This window comes from Mesoplodon bidens (genome assembly GCF_964165515.1).
Source record: "Mesoplodon bidens genome assembly, chromosome: 2".
NCBI classification, from domain to species: domain Eukaryota; kingdom Metazoa; phylum Chordata; class Mammalia; order Artiodactyla; family Ziphiidae; genus Mesoplodon; species Mesoplodon bidens.
This window is the reverse complement of record NC_138177.1, coordinates 28999771-29014388: the sequence shown is the minus strand read 5'-3', so window position 1 is coordinate 29014388 and position 14618 is coordinate 28999771. Positions and strand designations below refer to the sequence as shown.

At 36.1% G+C, this 14618-nt stretch overlaps 1 protein-coding gene across 1 annotated transcript in view; it reads right to left on the bottom strand.

Moving 5' to 3' along the window:
* Nucleotides 1-452: 452 nt before the first annotated feature.
* Nucleotides 453-14618, bottom strand: part of GORAB (golgin, RAB6 interacting) — a 78278-nt gene continuing 64112 nt past the window's right edge. The window contains exon 5 of the mRNA XM_081225698.1: nucleotides 453-657. Coding sequence (XP_081081824.1) covers nucleotide 657 — 1 coding nt within the window. The 3' untranslated portion in view covers nucleotides 453-656. The remainder of the gene's footprint in view (nucleotides 658-14618) is intronic.

The window sequence follows — 14618 nt, the reverse complement described above, 5'->3', positions numbered from 1 at the left end:
GATCGTTTTCAGTGCCAGACACATGACGTGTTCTAGTAGCCGTCTGGACTTGGGGCTGGGATCATATTCCCTTCCATCCCCAGTATATGTTCCAAACACTTGTGAGTGTGCTGAAGGGCAGAGGCTTAAAGAGGTGAGATGAGGCCAAGCTGGCATCCACTCTGTAGGATTCAGGGACAGAGTCATACTTCAAAGTGGTGTGAGGGAGTGATTGACAACGTACCAGGGCTGCTTATGGTAGGTGGAAGGACAACGGGAAAAAAATAAGCTGCCTTTAGTACATTTTTTCAAGTTTCTGTTAATCTTCCATCTGTAGACTCTTTAAGCTGCCTTCATATTTGGATGTGGACATTGAAGTATTGCTGACCAATGCCAGAGTCACAGGAATATCCTGCTGTGCTTTTGATCTTCCCATATGACTGGATTTCCTGAATCATCATGTTACTGCATGTGTGCACATATGTGCACACGTGAATCTTCTGGCACATCTCCCAGAAGAGTTAGTCCTGGGACAAAGGGTCCATTGGTGCTTTCAGAATGTAATATTGATCACTTTGGCTTTCCTTGGCTCAGAGCCAGATACTTTGTCTTTCACTGCACAAGATGGCTGCCAACTCCACAGGCTTGTCTCAATGTGACAGGGCTAGGCAGTGTTTTCTAAAGAAAAGAATAATTTTTTAGAAGCTTTGAAAAAAGTTGTTTAAAAACGGAACTTTGTGTGTTGCCAACTATAGGCGGTGCTTGAAGTTTGGCTCTTGTCTTTCAACCCTTATGTTCTGAGGTACATTCTATATTTAGTTACATTATACTTTCTAATATTCAGTCAAGCAGGAAAGTCAATGAGACAGAATAAATCACTAAGTTTTTTTTTTTTTCTCTATGGTTTTGTGCAATTTGCTAACTAGGACCGGTCTTAGTCAAATCCATAATTTGTGGTTCAAACTTAATGATAATCAAAGGTCAAATTCACAAAGATAAGGTAAAGAAATCTCTTCCTAACTTTTTCAAAGTGTACCTTTCCTGTATAGGATTATGAAAATTATAAAAGCAAATAGTTCAGAAAAGACCTTGATGCCAATTCTTGACCTGTAAAATGATACAAATCATCAGTGGTCAGTAGAATAGAATAAAAATTTATGAATATCTTCAGGCAGACTTCCTTCACATTAAGAACATGGCTACAAATTTCAGGCCCATTGCAAGCTTCTAGATTATGCAAGAAAGATACACCAGAATCTTATTTTCTCCTTTTTTCCCAAGTACGATGCCTAGCATTTGACCTAAGGAAGAGAAAAAATAGGGAGCATTCTCTCATTTCTAGATTTCCATTCTTTTTTTCAGCCCTGCTGCCTTCCACACACCAAAAATGTGTTGACTGCCTTTTCTCTCCTCTCATAAGAAGGCATATCCGATTAGTCACAACATAACTGGATGTGAATTCATTTCATGTATAAACCTTTCCTGTATTCCAGAGAAATCGTTTCTTTTTTTTTAAAAAAAAAAGGGGGGCATAAGGAAGAAACATTCATAGTAGACTTTTAGCTATCATGGCTTCTCTGAGAGGGAGTGGCTGAGAAGGCTTTCAGTCTTGCCATGATTTTGTTCCAAGAGTAAGACCCTGTCCCTTGCTTCTGTGGTGTGTTATGCTTTGTTAGGAGGTGAATCAGCTGTTTTCATTAGCCTCTATTTTATTTGGCTCCTGAGAGATGCCACAGAGCAGATCTTTAATCCAGGCCAAAAATGGAATTTAATCTGGATTCCAAACATTCCAGTTGTAATGGAAAGAGCACATGAAGCTTTGGAATCGGGTAGACATGAGTAAGCTTCCTCATTCTGTCACTTACAGCTGTTGGGGAAGGTATTTAACCTCTTTGAAATTTGTTGCTGATATACAGAATAAGAAAAATAATAATACTTAGTTAATGGGGTTATTAAATGAGATAATGGATGTGTAAGGCCTAGCACAGCATTTCACACACGCTGATTCTTTAATAAATTTCCTTCACTGAGCATCCTTTAATGTCAGTAGTCTCTGTCAAACTCCGTGGAGCTTATTTCTTAATGACAACTTAAGTAATCCATAAACTCAGCTGTGATATTTTAAAAAAATTATTTTCCACGGTTTTGATATTACCAGTGTCAAATTTAAACTTGAGATGACAGCGCAGCTGTGAACTCTTTGGGTGTCATATCTTTGGAAGTAGGGCAATGTGACAGTCCTGGAGAAAATTGCCGTATTTGGCATTTTGGGGGTACACTTAGATTCTCAAATTCCCAGACAGAAAGGGCTGATTGAGTCTCTTTCATTTACTCAGAATAGCCCACCTCAAATCCTTTCTTTGAAAGTAGACAGAGTATAAATACATGTGTAATATTATTATACACATTATATTTCTATCATGTATAAGTGGACCCAATACTCTTTGAGGTTAACAGTAGTATGTTTTCAAACTGTCAGAGAGAAACAAAGAAATTTTAAATTAGAAAGTAAAATGAGATGAGTTCAATGATAAATCCAGGATGGTCTGTTGACTCAGTAGAATGATGCTTTTTTTTTTCCAGAATAATAACAACAGCCTTGAAAGTCTAGACATTAATATTTTGACCCAGGAAGTCACCCTCCATGCTCTTGAGGGAACGCGGTGTTTTGTTACAATTGTTCTGCAGTGTGCCTGTTACTGTCTATTAATCCCACACATCTTGATGTCATCCAGGAACACCAAAAGCAGGTTGTAATTGGGAATAGGTCTCAGGTTAATAGAAGCAGCACTATGGTGAGTGGACCATCAGAGCCCAATCAAAGATAAGGAGATTTGCAACTCAAAACTTGGATTTTGGGCCTTTCTCCCTCCAATTTTAAAATCATGTTTGAGTTCTCATCTCAGACAACCATTTCTTCAGCATTATAGTATTCAGACTCCATGCTTGTATAATATAGAACAATGATTTTCTTGTTTTCCTTTCCTTACAAAGGTCTCATAGAGAAGCATGGCAAATAGAAAAATTATGAAAATCCGTTGTTCTGAGTTCATCCTCAGACTGCCTTACTAGACAAAGCTTTGCATTAAGGTGATTGTATGAAATCTTCACATCCACATGGTTGGGACAAAACTTTATGTCTTCCTCATTCATTAAGCATTGTCCAGCTAACTCTTTGACACAGAAAAGTTAGACAGTTGAAAATATTCTGGTCTTGTATAAAACTTGTCATTGTACATCCAACTTACCTGAAAAGGAATTTCAGGGAATTTGTTTTTCATGACCCCATGCCTCATCCCTCTTACATTTTCAGTTGTCACATTAGCAGCTTCCATAACTGCAGTACTGTTTATTTTTACAAAAGCCAGAGCAATGATCCATTAGTCTCTGACGATGGCATCAAGAGTTGTCTTTCTTCATTCCATAAACATGTATGAAATGTCCTGTGCATATCTTATGCTGTACTTGGAACCTTGGGGAATGCAAAACTAAGTAGAGAATGTGGATCTGCCTCAAGGAGCTTGCCTCAAGAGAAGGCATGACAGTTTCCCTCCATGATGCAGAACTTCAAAGTCAGAGATACCTATCTATTGTCCAGAGTACCATCTACTCCAGAGATCCTAACCTCGGAGCCTATAGGCTAAATTCAACTTACAGACATACTTGTTTTGGCTCACAAAGTATTTACAAAATAAATTTTAACAATTCATTGATATTTTGAAATGGGAAGATATTACATAAAATTCTGGATTTATGACTGCTTTTGAAAAAAATGGGGAGATATGGCAACACAGGGTTTTCTTTCCTAATTGGCAATAATTGAGTGGAGTGCCCAGTTTTTCACAGTCCTCATCACTCTGTCACTGTGTCCTCTCAATTTCCATAATTTCTATAGAAAATAGTGGGAAGTTTCTAGGAAGGTGGTAACCTGAATGTATCTTTTTTTTTTTTCTGGCCATGCCATGCAGCATGAGGGATCTTGTGGCATGCAGGATCTTAGTTCTCAGACCGGAGATTGAACCTGTGTCCCCCTGCAGTGGAAGCACGGAGTCTTTTTTTTTAATTAATTAATTTATTTATGGCTGTGTTGGGTCTTCGTTTCTGTGCAAGGGCTTTCTCTAGTTGTGGCAAGCGGGGGCCACTCTTCATCGCGGTGCGCGGGCCTCTCACTATCGTGGCCTCTCTTTTTGCGGAGCACAGGCTCCAGGCGCGCATGACCAGTAGCTGTGGCTCACGGGCCTAGTTGCTACGCGGCACGTGGGATCCTCCCAGACCAGGGCTCAAACCCGTGTCCCCTGCATTAGCAGGCAGATTCTCAGCCACTGCGCCACCAGGGAAGCCCAGAAACATGGAGTCTTAACCACTGGACCACCAGGGAATTTCCGCTGAATGTATCTTTTTTCCCTGTTATTTCAACTTTGTCTGGTCTGCTTTCTGAGCCTCCAGACCACTGAAGCTGATGGGTATATACTCATGTTCCAGTGAAACCCAAACTCTATGGGACACCCAGAGGAGAAATGTTGTATAGGGCTTTTTCTATATGGTCTTGGAAAGCCTGGAGATCTCCAAGATGAAGACTGAGAAACCTGGAAAGCACCTGTTTCTAGGACAGTATGGATCCTTGGAAGAAGTTTGGCATTAGTATCAGTGAATGTCCCTGGTCTTCTGGGCTTCAAGAGCTAAGGAGAAGTAAAGCAAAGGTTGAACTCTCATTATACCTGGGATTAGAAGAGAGAGAGGATAGCTGGAAGCAGGAAGGTTTTCATCCAGTCCTTCAATAAGAGTCAGCCTCTTGTTTGTAAAGTCTGCTTCACCTTCCACAATGCAAGAGCCTATAGACAACTTGAGATAATCCAATAACTAGACAATGAGCTCATAATGAAAAGTGATCAGTTGAGGACAGCCCAACAATCTACAAAAAGAAGATAGATCATAATGCACAAAACACCCACACAGCTGCTGAAGGAGACAGATGACAATGCATAAAGATTCAAATGCAGTTCCGAAATACTTCCTGTATCTGAAATCATAATTTCTGAGCTAATCAATTCAGTAAATGAGTTGATGGAATTGTTGGCTATCACCTAGACTCAAATTAGTGGCCTGAGATGTCAAATAAAAGTAATATCTCGGGCTTCCCTGGTGGCGCAGTGGTTGAGAGTCCGCCTGCTGATGCAGGGGACATGGGTTCGTGCCCCAGTCCGGGAAGATCCCACGTACCGCGGAGCGGCTGGGCCCGTGAGCCATGGCTGCTGAGCCTGCGCGTCCGGAGCCTGTGCTCCACAACGGGAGAGGCCACAACAGTGAGAGGCCCGCGTACCGCAAAAAAAAAAAAAAAAAAGATATCTCAAAGCACAACATAATATTTCACAAATATGGAAAACACACACACAGAAACTTGGAGGATAGAGCAGGAGCCCCATATATGAATGAAGGAAGCTCTAGAAGAAGAAATCGCAAAAGGAGGTGAAGCAATGAAACAAATATTAGATTTCCCTCAAATTCAAATAAAGGTCTAATCTTCAATTAAAAGGACTGATGAGAAAAGACATAAACTCGTTAGGATTTTTAAAAAGAAAAAAAATAGTAATGTGATTAAAATTTCTCACAAAACTGTAGGAATTTAAAAAGAGACATCACAGGTTCATAAAAGGTGAAAAACTTATTAAAAAATTACATAAAACTTTTAACAACAAATTTGAAGTCAGGAAAAGAAGAATTTCCTAACAAAATTATCAAAGAAGACCCAGGAAAACTGCAATGGATCAATTACCACAGAAGAGATTGTCAAAAGATTAAAGACTTACCATTAAAAACAGTACCAGGAACAGATGGATTCATAACTAACTTTTATCTAACCATTTTTAAAAAGTTTTCCACATTCCTTGATGGAAAGATCTGATATAATAAAAGTGTCAATTTTCCAAAAATTATTGTTTAAATTTAAAATAATCTTGGTTTTAATCCTTGCAGAGGCTTGGGGAAAATGGATAAAAAGACTTTAAAGTTTATAAGGAAGCAAACATTTTTGAGAATAGCCAAGCAAATTTTGATAAAGGTGAATAGTGAATAGGGGCTTGCCTTACTATCAGAATATATTAGTAAACAGTTGAAATTGAATTAGTATGGTTATAGGCATAGGAAGAAACAAATAGATCAATAGAATAAAATAAAGAATCCCAGAAAATACATGATTTGATATATGAAAAGAAGAAAAATACTGAATTATTTAATAAATAGTGCTGGCACAGAAAGCTACCCATCTGAAAAAAATAAAACTGAAATCTATTTTATGAAAAAATTAATTCCATATGGATTAAAACCTTAAATAAGTAAAAAAATAATAAAATATGGCAAGAAAATCTAGTACACAACAAGTACAATCAAGGAGCAGAAGAGACTCAGCAGTATAAAAGACTTCTTGATAATACGAAAATTAAACTTTTATTTTTAATTTAAAATTAAAATTTTAATTTAAACTTTAAACATTTGAATGACAAAATAACATATATCATATGTTTTAATATTAAATATTTTATATTATGCAGAAATATACCCAAAACGTTTATAAAATTTATAAAATTTTATAAACATTTATATAATTGATTTGGGAAAAATATTTGCAATTCAGAAGATCACCAGATACTTACTATGACAATGAAAAGTTCTTACTACTTGACAAAAATGGGATGTGAATCTCAATAGCAAAGAATATGAAGAGGCAACCAAATGGCCAACTACTATATGAAGATATTCTTACTTTAATTTGCATTTCCCTAATTCTCTTTACTCCCCATTAAATTAACAAAACTAAAATGTATTGAAACATCTATTGTCATATTCATGGAGACATGGGTTCTCTTATATATTGTACATGAAAATGTGAATATTTTCAGCCTTTATGACCACCAATCTGGAAAAATATTAAAATTAACAAAACATGTACACTTCAACCCATTAAATCCCACTCTTTAATATCTATCCCATAGAGGGGAAAAGCCATTAATTTCCAGAAATAAATTTTATCTGATTAGATATATTAAAGCACAATTGATACTGACAAAAAATGAGCTAATAAAGTAAATGTACCTCAGTATATAAATAGTAAATTATGGTACAACCACACCAGGGAATATTATGGAGTCATTAAAATGAATGAACTACAGGTCTAGAAATTAATTTGGAAAGATTTGCAGTAGATATTTCTAAACAAAAAGAAAGATAAAATAGCATAAATATGATTCTATTTTTAGAAAACAACGATAAGGTTTTATATCTATGTATACACATACAATGATAAGATTATATGTATATAACTATATCTATCATATATTATATACACATAATCCTATCATTGCACATCCTGCTATATATAATACATTTATATATGGAAGGATGTGACCATAAAGAAAATGTGAATGGTACAATACAAAGTTATTAGCATGCTGTGGAAGAGTTATTTAATCATTATGTCCCCCTTGTTTCTCCCAATTACTTCCTTATGTTTCCTAACATTTCCTAACTATCTTTGGAGTTAGGTTGGGGCCACATGACAATCTTGACCAATGGACCAAGAGGAAAAATGAAGCAGTTCAGAAATGATGTGTTTCCTGCATTTCTCTCTTCCCTTGCCTTAGAAAACTTGGAGGCTACATGTTCCAGATGGCATAGCTACAAGTCTGAGGAAGACTGCCAATCTACATTAAACTTTGCATGAGGAAAATTAAACTTATTTTGTTAAGCCTTAGAGATTTTGGCATTTTTCTCTTATGGTAGCTACATTAATTATCTTAATCCTGTGATTAATATTTTGAGATGAGATGTTGCTGAAATTAAAAATCTAAAATATATGCTTCATATTAGTGTGAAGCCAGCAGTGATAAAATTGACATCAGAGGAAAGAAAGATAAAAATTGATGTTATCCAGTGTCTCACCCCCACCCCCAAGAAAAAGGTAAAATTATCATTCGTGGTAACTTGGGCATTAGGCCAGACCTCATGCATAGCAGAAGAGATTAGAAAAGACAACAATTAGTAGTGAATATTGGCTACTGCTAATTGCTTTTGTCAGAATCTTATAAGAAAGTGATGAACTCAGAAAAAAAATTGCCAATTTTCAAGCCGAAGTTAGAAGGATTACAGAGATGAGAAATTTGGGATCATGCAAGGTTGGAAAAACTGATTGCTTATCAACCTCAAAAATTGTAAGATAGTAACAGAAAAAAATTAAGGTCCTTGTTAGCATTAGTGATCACATTCAGATTTCTCACTTTTAAGCCTGAAAGCCTTTAGGTGGCTATTATTAAGTTGAGAAAGACAAGCGTAGAGATAAGAAAGCAAAGACATAAAGCAGATCTGAAAACTATGCCTCAATAAGATTTACAGTGTGGTTACTGGCACATGAAACTGAGCAAGTGGATGAAAAGCCTACTACATTTTTTAAGTGTTAAGCCAACCAAGATTTTAAAGAACTACATTGCCAAAGAAACCAGTAGCTTAGACCAACTGTGAGATTTTGATCAAGATATGGAGACTTCTACTTACCATCCAAAAAAAATTACCCTCCCACATAAGACAACTAAGAAACCAAGAAAATATATAAAATATTGATTTTCAAGACATTAGGCATAAGGCAATGAAGAAAAATGATCTTTGAGAAATGGGAGACAGAGTAGGTGAACCCTACAATTGTTACAGTTTAAAGCCCAGAAAAAGTTTCCAATCAGGGCACAGATGAAAGAGTACAGGTGGAGCATGGCAGTCTCCCTGAGTTGAGAAGACAGAGATGGGAGCCTGGGTAGTAAAATCATGGCTAGATTTTGCAGGTAGGGTACTAGAGAGAAGAGAGCTGCAAAAAGAGAAAATTCTGGACATCTGTAGAGGGTTCTTCTCAAGTATTCAGCTAACTAATGATCAACACATGCATGTAATGAAATTCTCAAGACTGAGCGAAAAGGCACCTGAAAGGATTAGAGGGAAAACCCTGTGAGCAAGAGTGAAGAAAACTCATAATGTATAGAGCTTTGATTAGAGTACTCAGAAGGATTTTGTCTCAAGATAAGGAAAAATTAGTCCCTGACTCAACACCACTATGTCTAACAAAGTTTTAAGAAAGATCCAAAGGATTAAACTGCTCCCAAGTAATTTAACAATGTCTCAGAATAAAGTTCAAATATATTTATAGGAAAACAAACAAATGTAAAACTCCCTAGCCATCAACAAAGTGAAATTCACAATGTCTGGCATGCAATCAAAAATTATCAAGCATGCAACAAATAATGGCTGATAATATGGAAAAACAATCAATTAATCAAACTCAAATCATAAATGATACAGATGACAGAATTAATAGGCAAGGATATTAAAACAATTATAGGAAAAGAATCTGAAAATATGTATGTATATAAATGAGTCACTTTTCTCTACAGCAGAAACGAACACAACATTGTAAATCAATGATACTCCAATAAAATTTAATTTAAAAAACACTGTAAATCAACTATACTTCAATAAAAAATTAATTAATTTAAAAAGCAATTATAAGTACATTCTATATGTTCAAGAAGCTAGAGAAAAGCTTGAATATGTAAATCAGAAACATGGAAGATATAAAAGAGAACCAAACTGAACTTCTTAAAATGAAAATTACAATGTCAAAGATGAAAAATACACTGGACAGGATTAATGGTAGATTAGATATTGCAGAGGAAAGGATTAGCGAATTAGAAGACATAGCAATAGAAACAATTTAAAATGAATCACAGAGAGGAAAAATAGTTATTGAAAAAAGGATGAACAGAGCTTCAGTTAGTTGTGGTATAATTTTAAGCAACCTAATATACACGTGATTCTAGTCCCCAAAGAGAGGAGGGGAGGGACAGAAATTTCTTAAAAGAAATAATGCTAAAAATAATGGTCAAAACAATTACAAATTTGATAAAAATTATGAGAGCAGGAGTGATTATTTTAATATAAGGCAAATGATACTTTAAGGCAAGAAATATTATTAGAGATAAAGAAAGACAATTCATAATGTTAAAAGGTGCTAGAACAATTGAAAATCCATATGTGTGTGTATGATGGAGGGATAACTTCCATCCATATGCATATTAAAATCACTCAAATTGATCATAAACCTAAGTGTAATACCTAAAACTATAAAACACTCGATAAAAGCAATGCATGGAATCTTTATGACCTTCAGTTAGGAAAAGATTTATTAGATATAACATCAAAAGCATGATCCAGGAGCTTCCCTGGCGGTCCAGTGGTTAAGACTCCATGCTCCCAGTGCAGGGGGCACGGGATCCATCCCTGGTCAGGAAACTAAGATCCTGCATGCTGCACAGTGCAGCCAAAATTAAAAAAATAAATTAATTAATTAAAGAAACAAAACAAAAGCATGATCCACAAAAGAAAAAACTGAAAAATTGGAGTTCATCAAAATTAAGAATTTCTGCTCTTTGAAAGATACTACTATGAAAAGACAAGCCTCTGGCTGAGTGAAAATGATTAAAAATCACATATCTGATAAATGATATCCACATATCCAGAATATAGAAGGAACTCTCCAAATTGAATAAGAAAAGAAACAGCCCAATCAAAAAAGTGTATAAATGACAATTCTCCAAAGGAGAGATGCTGATGGCAAATAAATACATAAAAAGAAGTTCAAAGTCATTGGCCATTTTTGAAATATAAGTCCAAACCACAAGAAGATCATGTTACACACCTATCAGAAAGTTTGAAATTAGAAAGACTGACCATACTAAGTGTTGTGGAAGTGGAGAAATTGAAACTCTCATATACTGCTGGTGGAAGTGTAAAATGGTGCTTACTTTGGATAACAGCTTGGTGGGATTTTGAAACTTAAAAATACAGCAACCATATGACCTAGTTATTCTATGCTTAGGTTTTTAAGCAAGACAAATAAATTTATATTCCCATACAAAGACTTGTTCTTGAGTGTCATAGCAGCTGTATTGGTAATATTTGAAAACTAGAAACAACCCAAATATCTATTAACAGGGGAATATGATGAAATACTACTCAGTAATAAAAAGGAATGAGATCTTCATGCCTGCCATACAGCATGCATGAATATCGAAATAATCATGATGAGTAAAAGAAAACAGACCAAAAAAAAGTACGTACTATATATAAAGTCCATGTATATAAAATTTTAGAAAATGAAATGATCTAGAAAGCAGATCAGTTATTGCCTAAGGATGAGGGGGGCAGAAAGGGGAGGTGGAGAAGAATTCTAAGGGGCTTGAGGAAATTTTTATATGTGATGGATATGTTTATTGTCTGAATATGATGATTTCTCCTTGTAAACATATGCCAAAACCTATCAAATTATATTTTAAATATGGGCAACTTATATATCAATTATATCACAATAAATCTGTTAAAAAACCAGGCAATTAGGGCCTCAAACTTCTGCAAGCAGAAAGTAGACTGAAAAAGGTATATAGTTCCAAGGACAGTATATTCCCTAAATGACTTTTTCAGGTGTAGACAAGGAGGATGTTCAAAAAAGAACTTTCAGATGGGAAAACAAAGGTTATTGAGAACAGTGGACAGAGGAGATTCAGAGAGCAGAACTGGGAGCTGTCCTACACACACATCCCCATGCCAGCTAGGAGGCCTTCATATTTCCTGTCCAGAGGACTTCAGAACTTCTGAGGGCCAGTGACTGCTGTGTATCTTCCATTCTTCCCTTTCAAAATGGGGGGTGTTTACTGTTCCATTATTTATTAACATCTTGAGCAGCAGGGTTGGGGTATGAAGATGACTTGGGTATTTAGTTCAAAGTTCTCCAGTCTTGATGGAGATACTAATCTACATTTTGGACTCTGAGATGGAGGCAGCACCTGAATAGGACTTTTGTTGTCTCTTTTGAGAAGACATTGACTGTGGAAAGGAAGGAGAAAATGGGTATTTGTCACAATGACAGTGCTCACTACATACTCCATGAGCTGCCTTGATTTTGCAGCCTGTTTTACAGTTTAGCTGGGGCTTTGTGACTAATTCATCTAATGGTCTGTCAGTAGAACTTGTGTGTCACCTGAAAGCCAAAATAGTTAAAAACTCTTTTCTTGTATAGTGATCTTGAAGGTCATGTGTTCCAGATGATATAGTTACAAATTGGAAGAGGACCACCTTACCTTCATCAGATTTGAAATAAGTGACAAATTTTTATTGTGTTGTCACTGGGATTTCAATAGTGAATACTTTTTAGATTATTGGGGTGGGGGTGAGAAGGGGACAGCAGAAAGTGGAGGGAGATGTCAAGAAAAAGAGGAAAATATTAAGAATATCACTTTAAAATGTATAAATATAATCAATTTATTAATTTCTATAAATATACATACATTTACATAAATCAAATGTCCTTTGAAAATAATGGGGCTATAGAAATATTATAGAGAAATATCCCACATATTTCTACACATATAATTGCTTGTCACTCTGCACTACAGTAAATATATTATTGTTTATTATATTGTATATAATGTATTGTATAACAATGCTACAGAAACTTTGGACAACTGAGAGAAAAAAATTCCTAAACCAATACTCTTGTTAAAGTAACTTTGAAAGTTTCTATGCATTCTTTTCCAATCTTTATTCATCTGTACATACATTTCACCTAGAGTAATAACAATGTAATGACACTTGTAACTTATTCACTTTATATTACCACTTTTAGTAGTTGTAATAATATTTCACAGTGTGTATGTCAGCATTTAATTATTGATTTTCCCAATTTTGGATAGCTCTAATGTTTTCAAACTTTTGCTATTGTGAATATCTTCCTGCACATAACTTTTCCCTCATAATTTTTTGTTCTAGGCTAGATTCCAAGAAATGTTTACTAGGTCATTTTATATCTTAACTTCTAGACTCTGTCACCCCACCACTTTACTCACCATCTTTTTAAATCAAATACATGAAGGCTGACTACCACTTTGACCTACCTACCCTCTCTGTTTCCCAGCTTCAACTTGAACTCCAAACCATTTAGCATTTTGGCGCATCTGGCACCCACTTTCCACTTTCCTTTCTTACATCCTCTATCTGAAAGCATGGAACAAGCTTTTTTTTTTTTTTTTTTTTTTTTAGTGGTACGCGGGCCTCTCACTGTTGTGGCCTCTCCCATTGCGGAGCACAGGCTCCGGACGTACAGGCTCAGTGGCCATGGCTCACAGGCCCAGCCGCTCCACGGCATGTGGGATCTTCCCGGACCGGGGCACGAACCCGTGTCCCCTGCATCGGCAGGCAGACTCTCAACCACTGCACCACCAGGGAAGCCCGAGAAGACACACTATATGTAACCAACTAAAATATATAGAATTTAAAAGAAATTTAGATTCCACTGAGGAAAGGAGAGGTGAGAAATAGATTTATCAAGTGGAGAGTAAGTTAGTTTACTCAGGAAGTTTTCATGAAGAAAATAACCTTGAGTTGTGGATTAATATATATTCTGGACCTAACATATTGAGAAAAATAAAATAAGCAACCAAGTGTACATTTGTTTGTTTCCCCTATCTTTCCTTTCTATTTACTCTGTTTGGGACTCAGCAAAGTTGATGAAGAGATGTTGGTTAAGGAGTGAATTGGGGCCCAAGTCAGTGCAGAGAGTCAGATTGCCCAGAATCACATTCCTGACTGTAACACTCAACTAGTTATGTGAAGCTGGTCAATTACCTAATTTCTCTAAGCCCTAGTTTCCTCATCTACAAACTGGGAATAATTATATTTACTCCATATGGTTGTAGTAAGAAGTAAAGTGTTTACATCTGTAAATTGCCAGGCCTAGTAGACAGGCAAGCAACAGCAGGAACAGTATCAAACTCCTCTCCTGGTGTAACGTGGGCTGCATATAAAAAATAAAAATGGCTGATGAATGTCATTGGTTATCAGATTTATCATCACTATGAAGAATCTCTGAATGAATTACATTAGATCAATTAAATTAGATAAATAAAGCATATCTCACCAGTTCATTCTAGGTATTAACAAAGTCACCAGCTTCCACTAATAGTATCTTTGGGGAAATGCTTGACTTTTGCTTAGTGACTACATGAAAATTTTAAACAGGTGAAAGGAACCACTTCTGGTCTACCGAGGAGTTGAATTCGTGGTTATTTTGTATTTCTTTGAACAAAAGTGAAAATAATGACATACATTTTCTAAGAGTTTAAAAAATCACATGAACAAAGAAAATGATGTCAAGAGTAACCATCACAAATCACTTTTTAATCACAAGATGCCAATTAAATAGTCATTAATGATTCACTTTGGGCCCTTGATTTTACCTTCTTAAAGATTTCTAGCTAGTGTGAAAATGACCAAAGTATTGAAAATCTGCCCAGCAATTGGGGAGCCTGTCACTTGGACATTAGGAATGTCAAGGGCTCCGAGCAGAGTCTGGATCTCATCCAGGTTCAGTGTCACTGAAATGGGAACCTGACCAGTAGGAAAAGTGTGTTCTTCTCCTGCCTCTGGATCTCTACCGTGGTTGGTGGGACGGCTGCCAGGAGCTAACTCTGTGTGTCAGATCTTCATCTGCAGGTAGCACCTTACCTGCAGAACTGAACAGACGGACTTCTCTCGGCAAACTTCCAGACTGT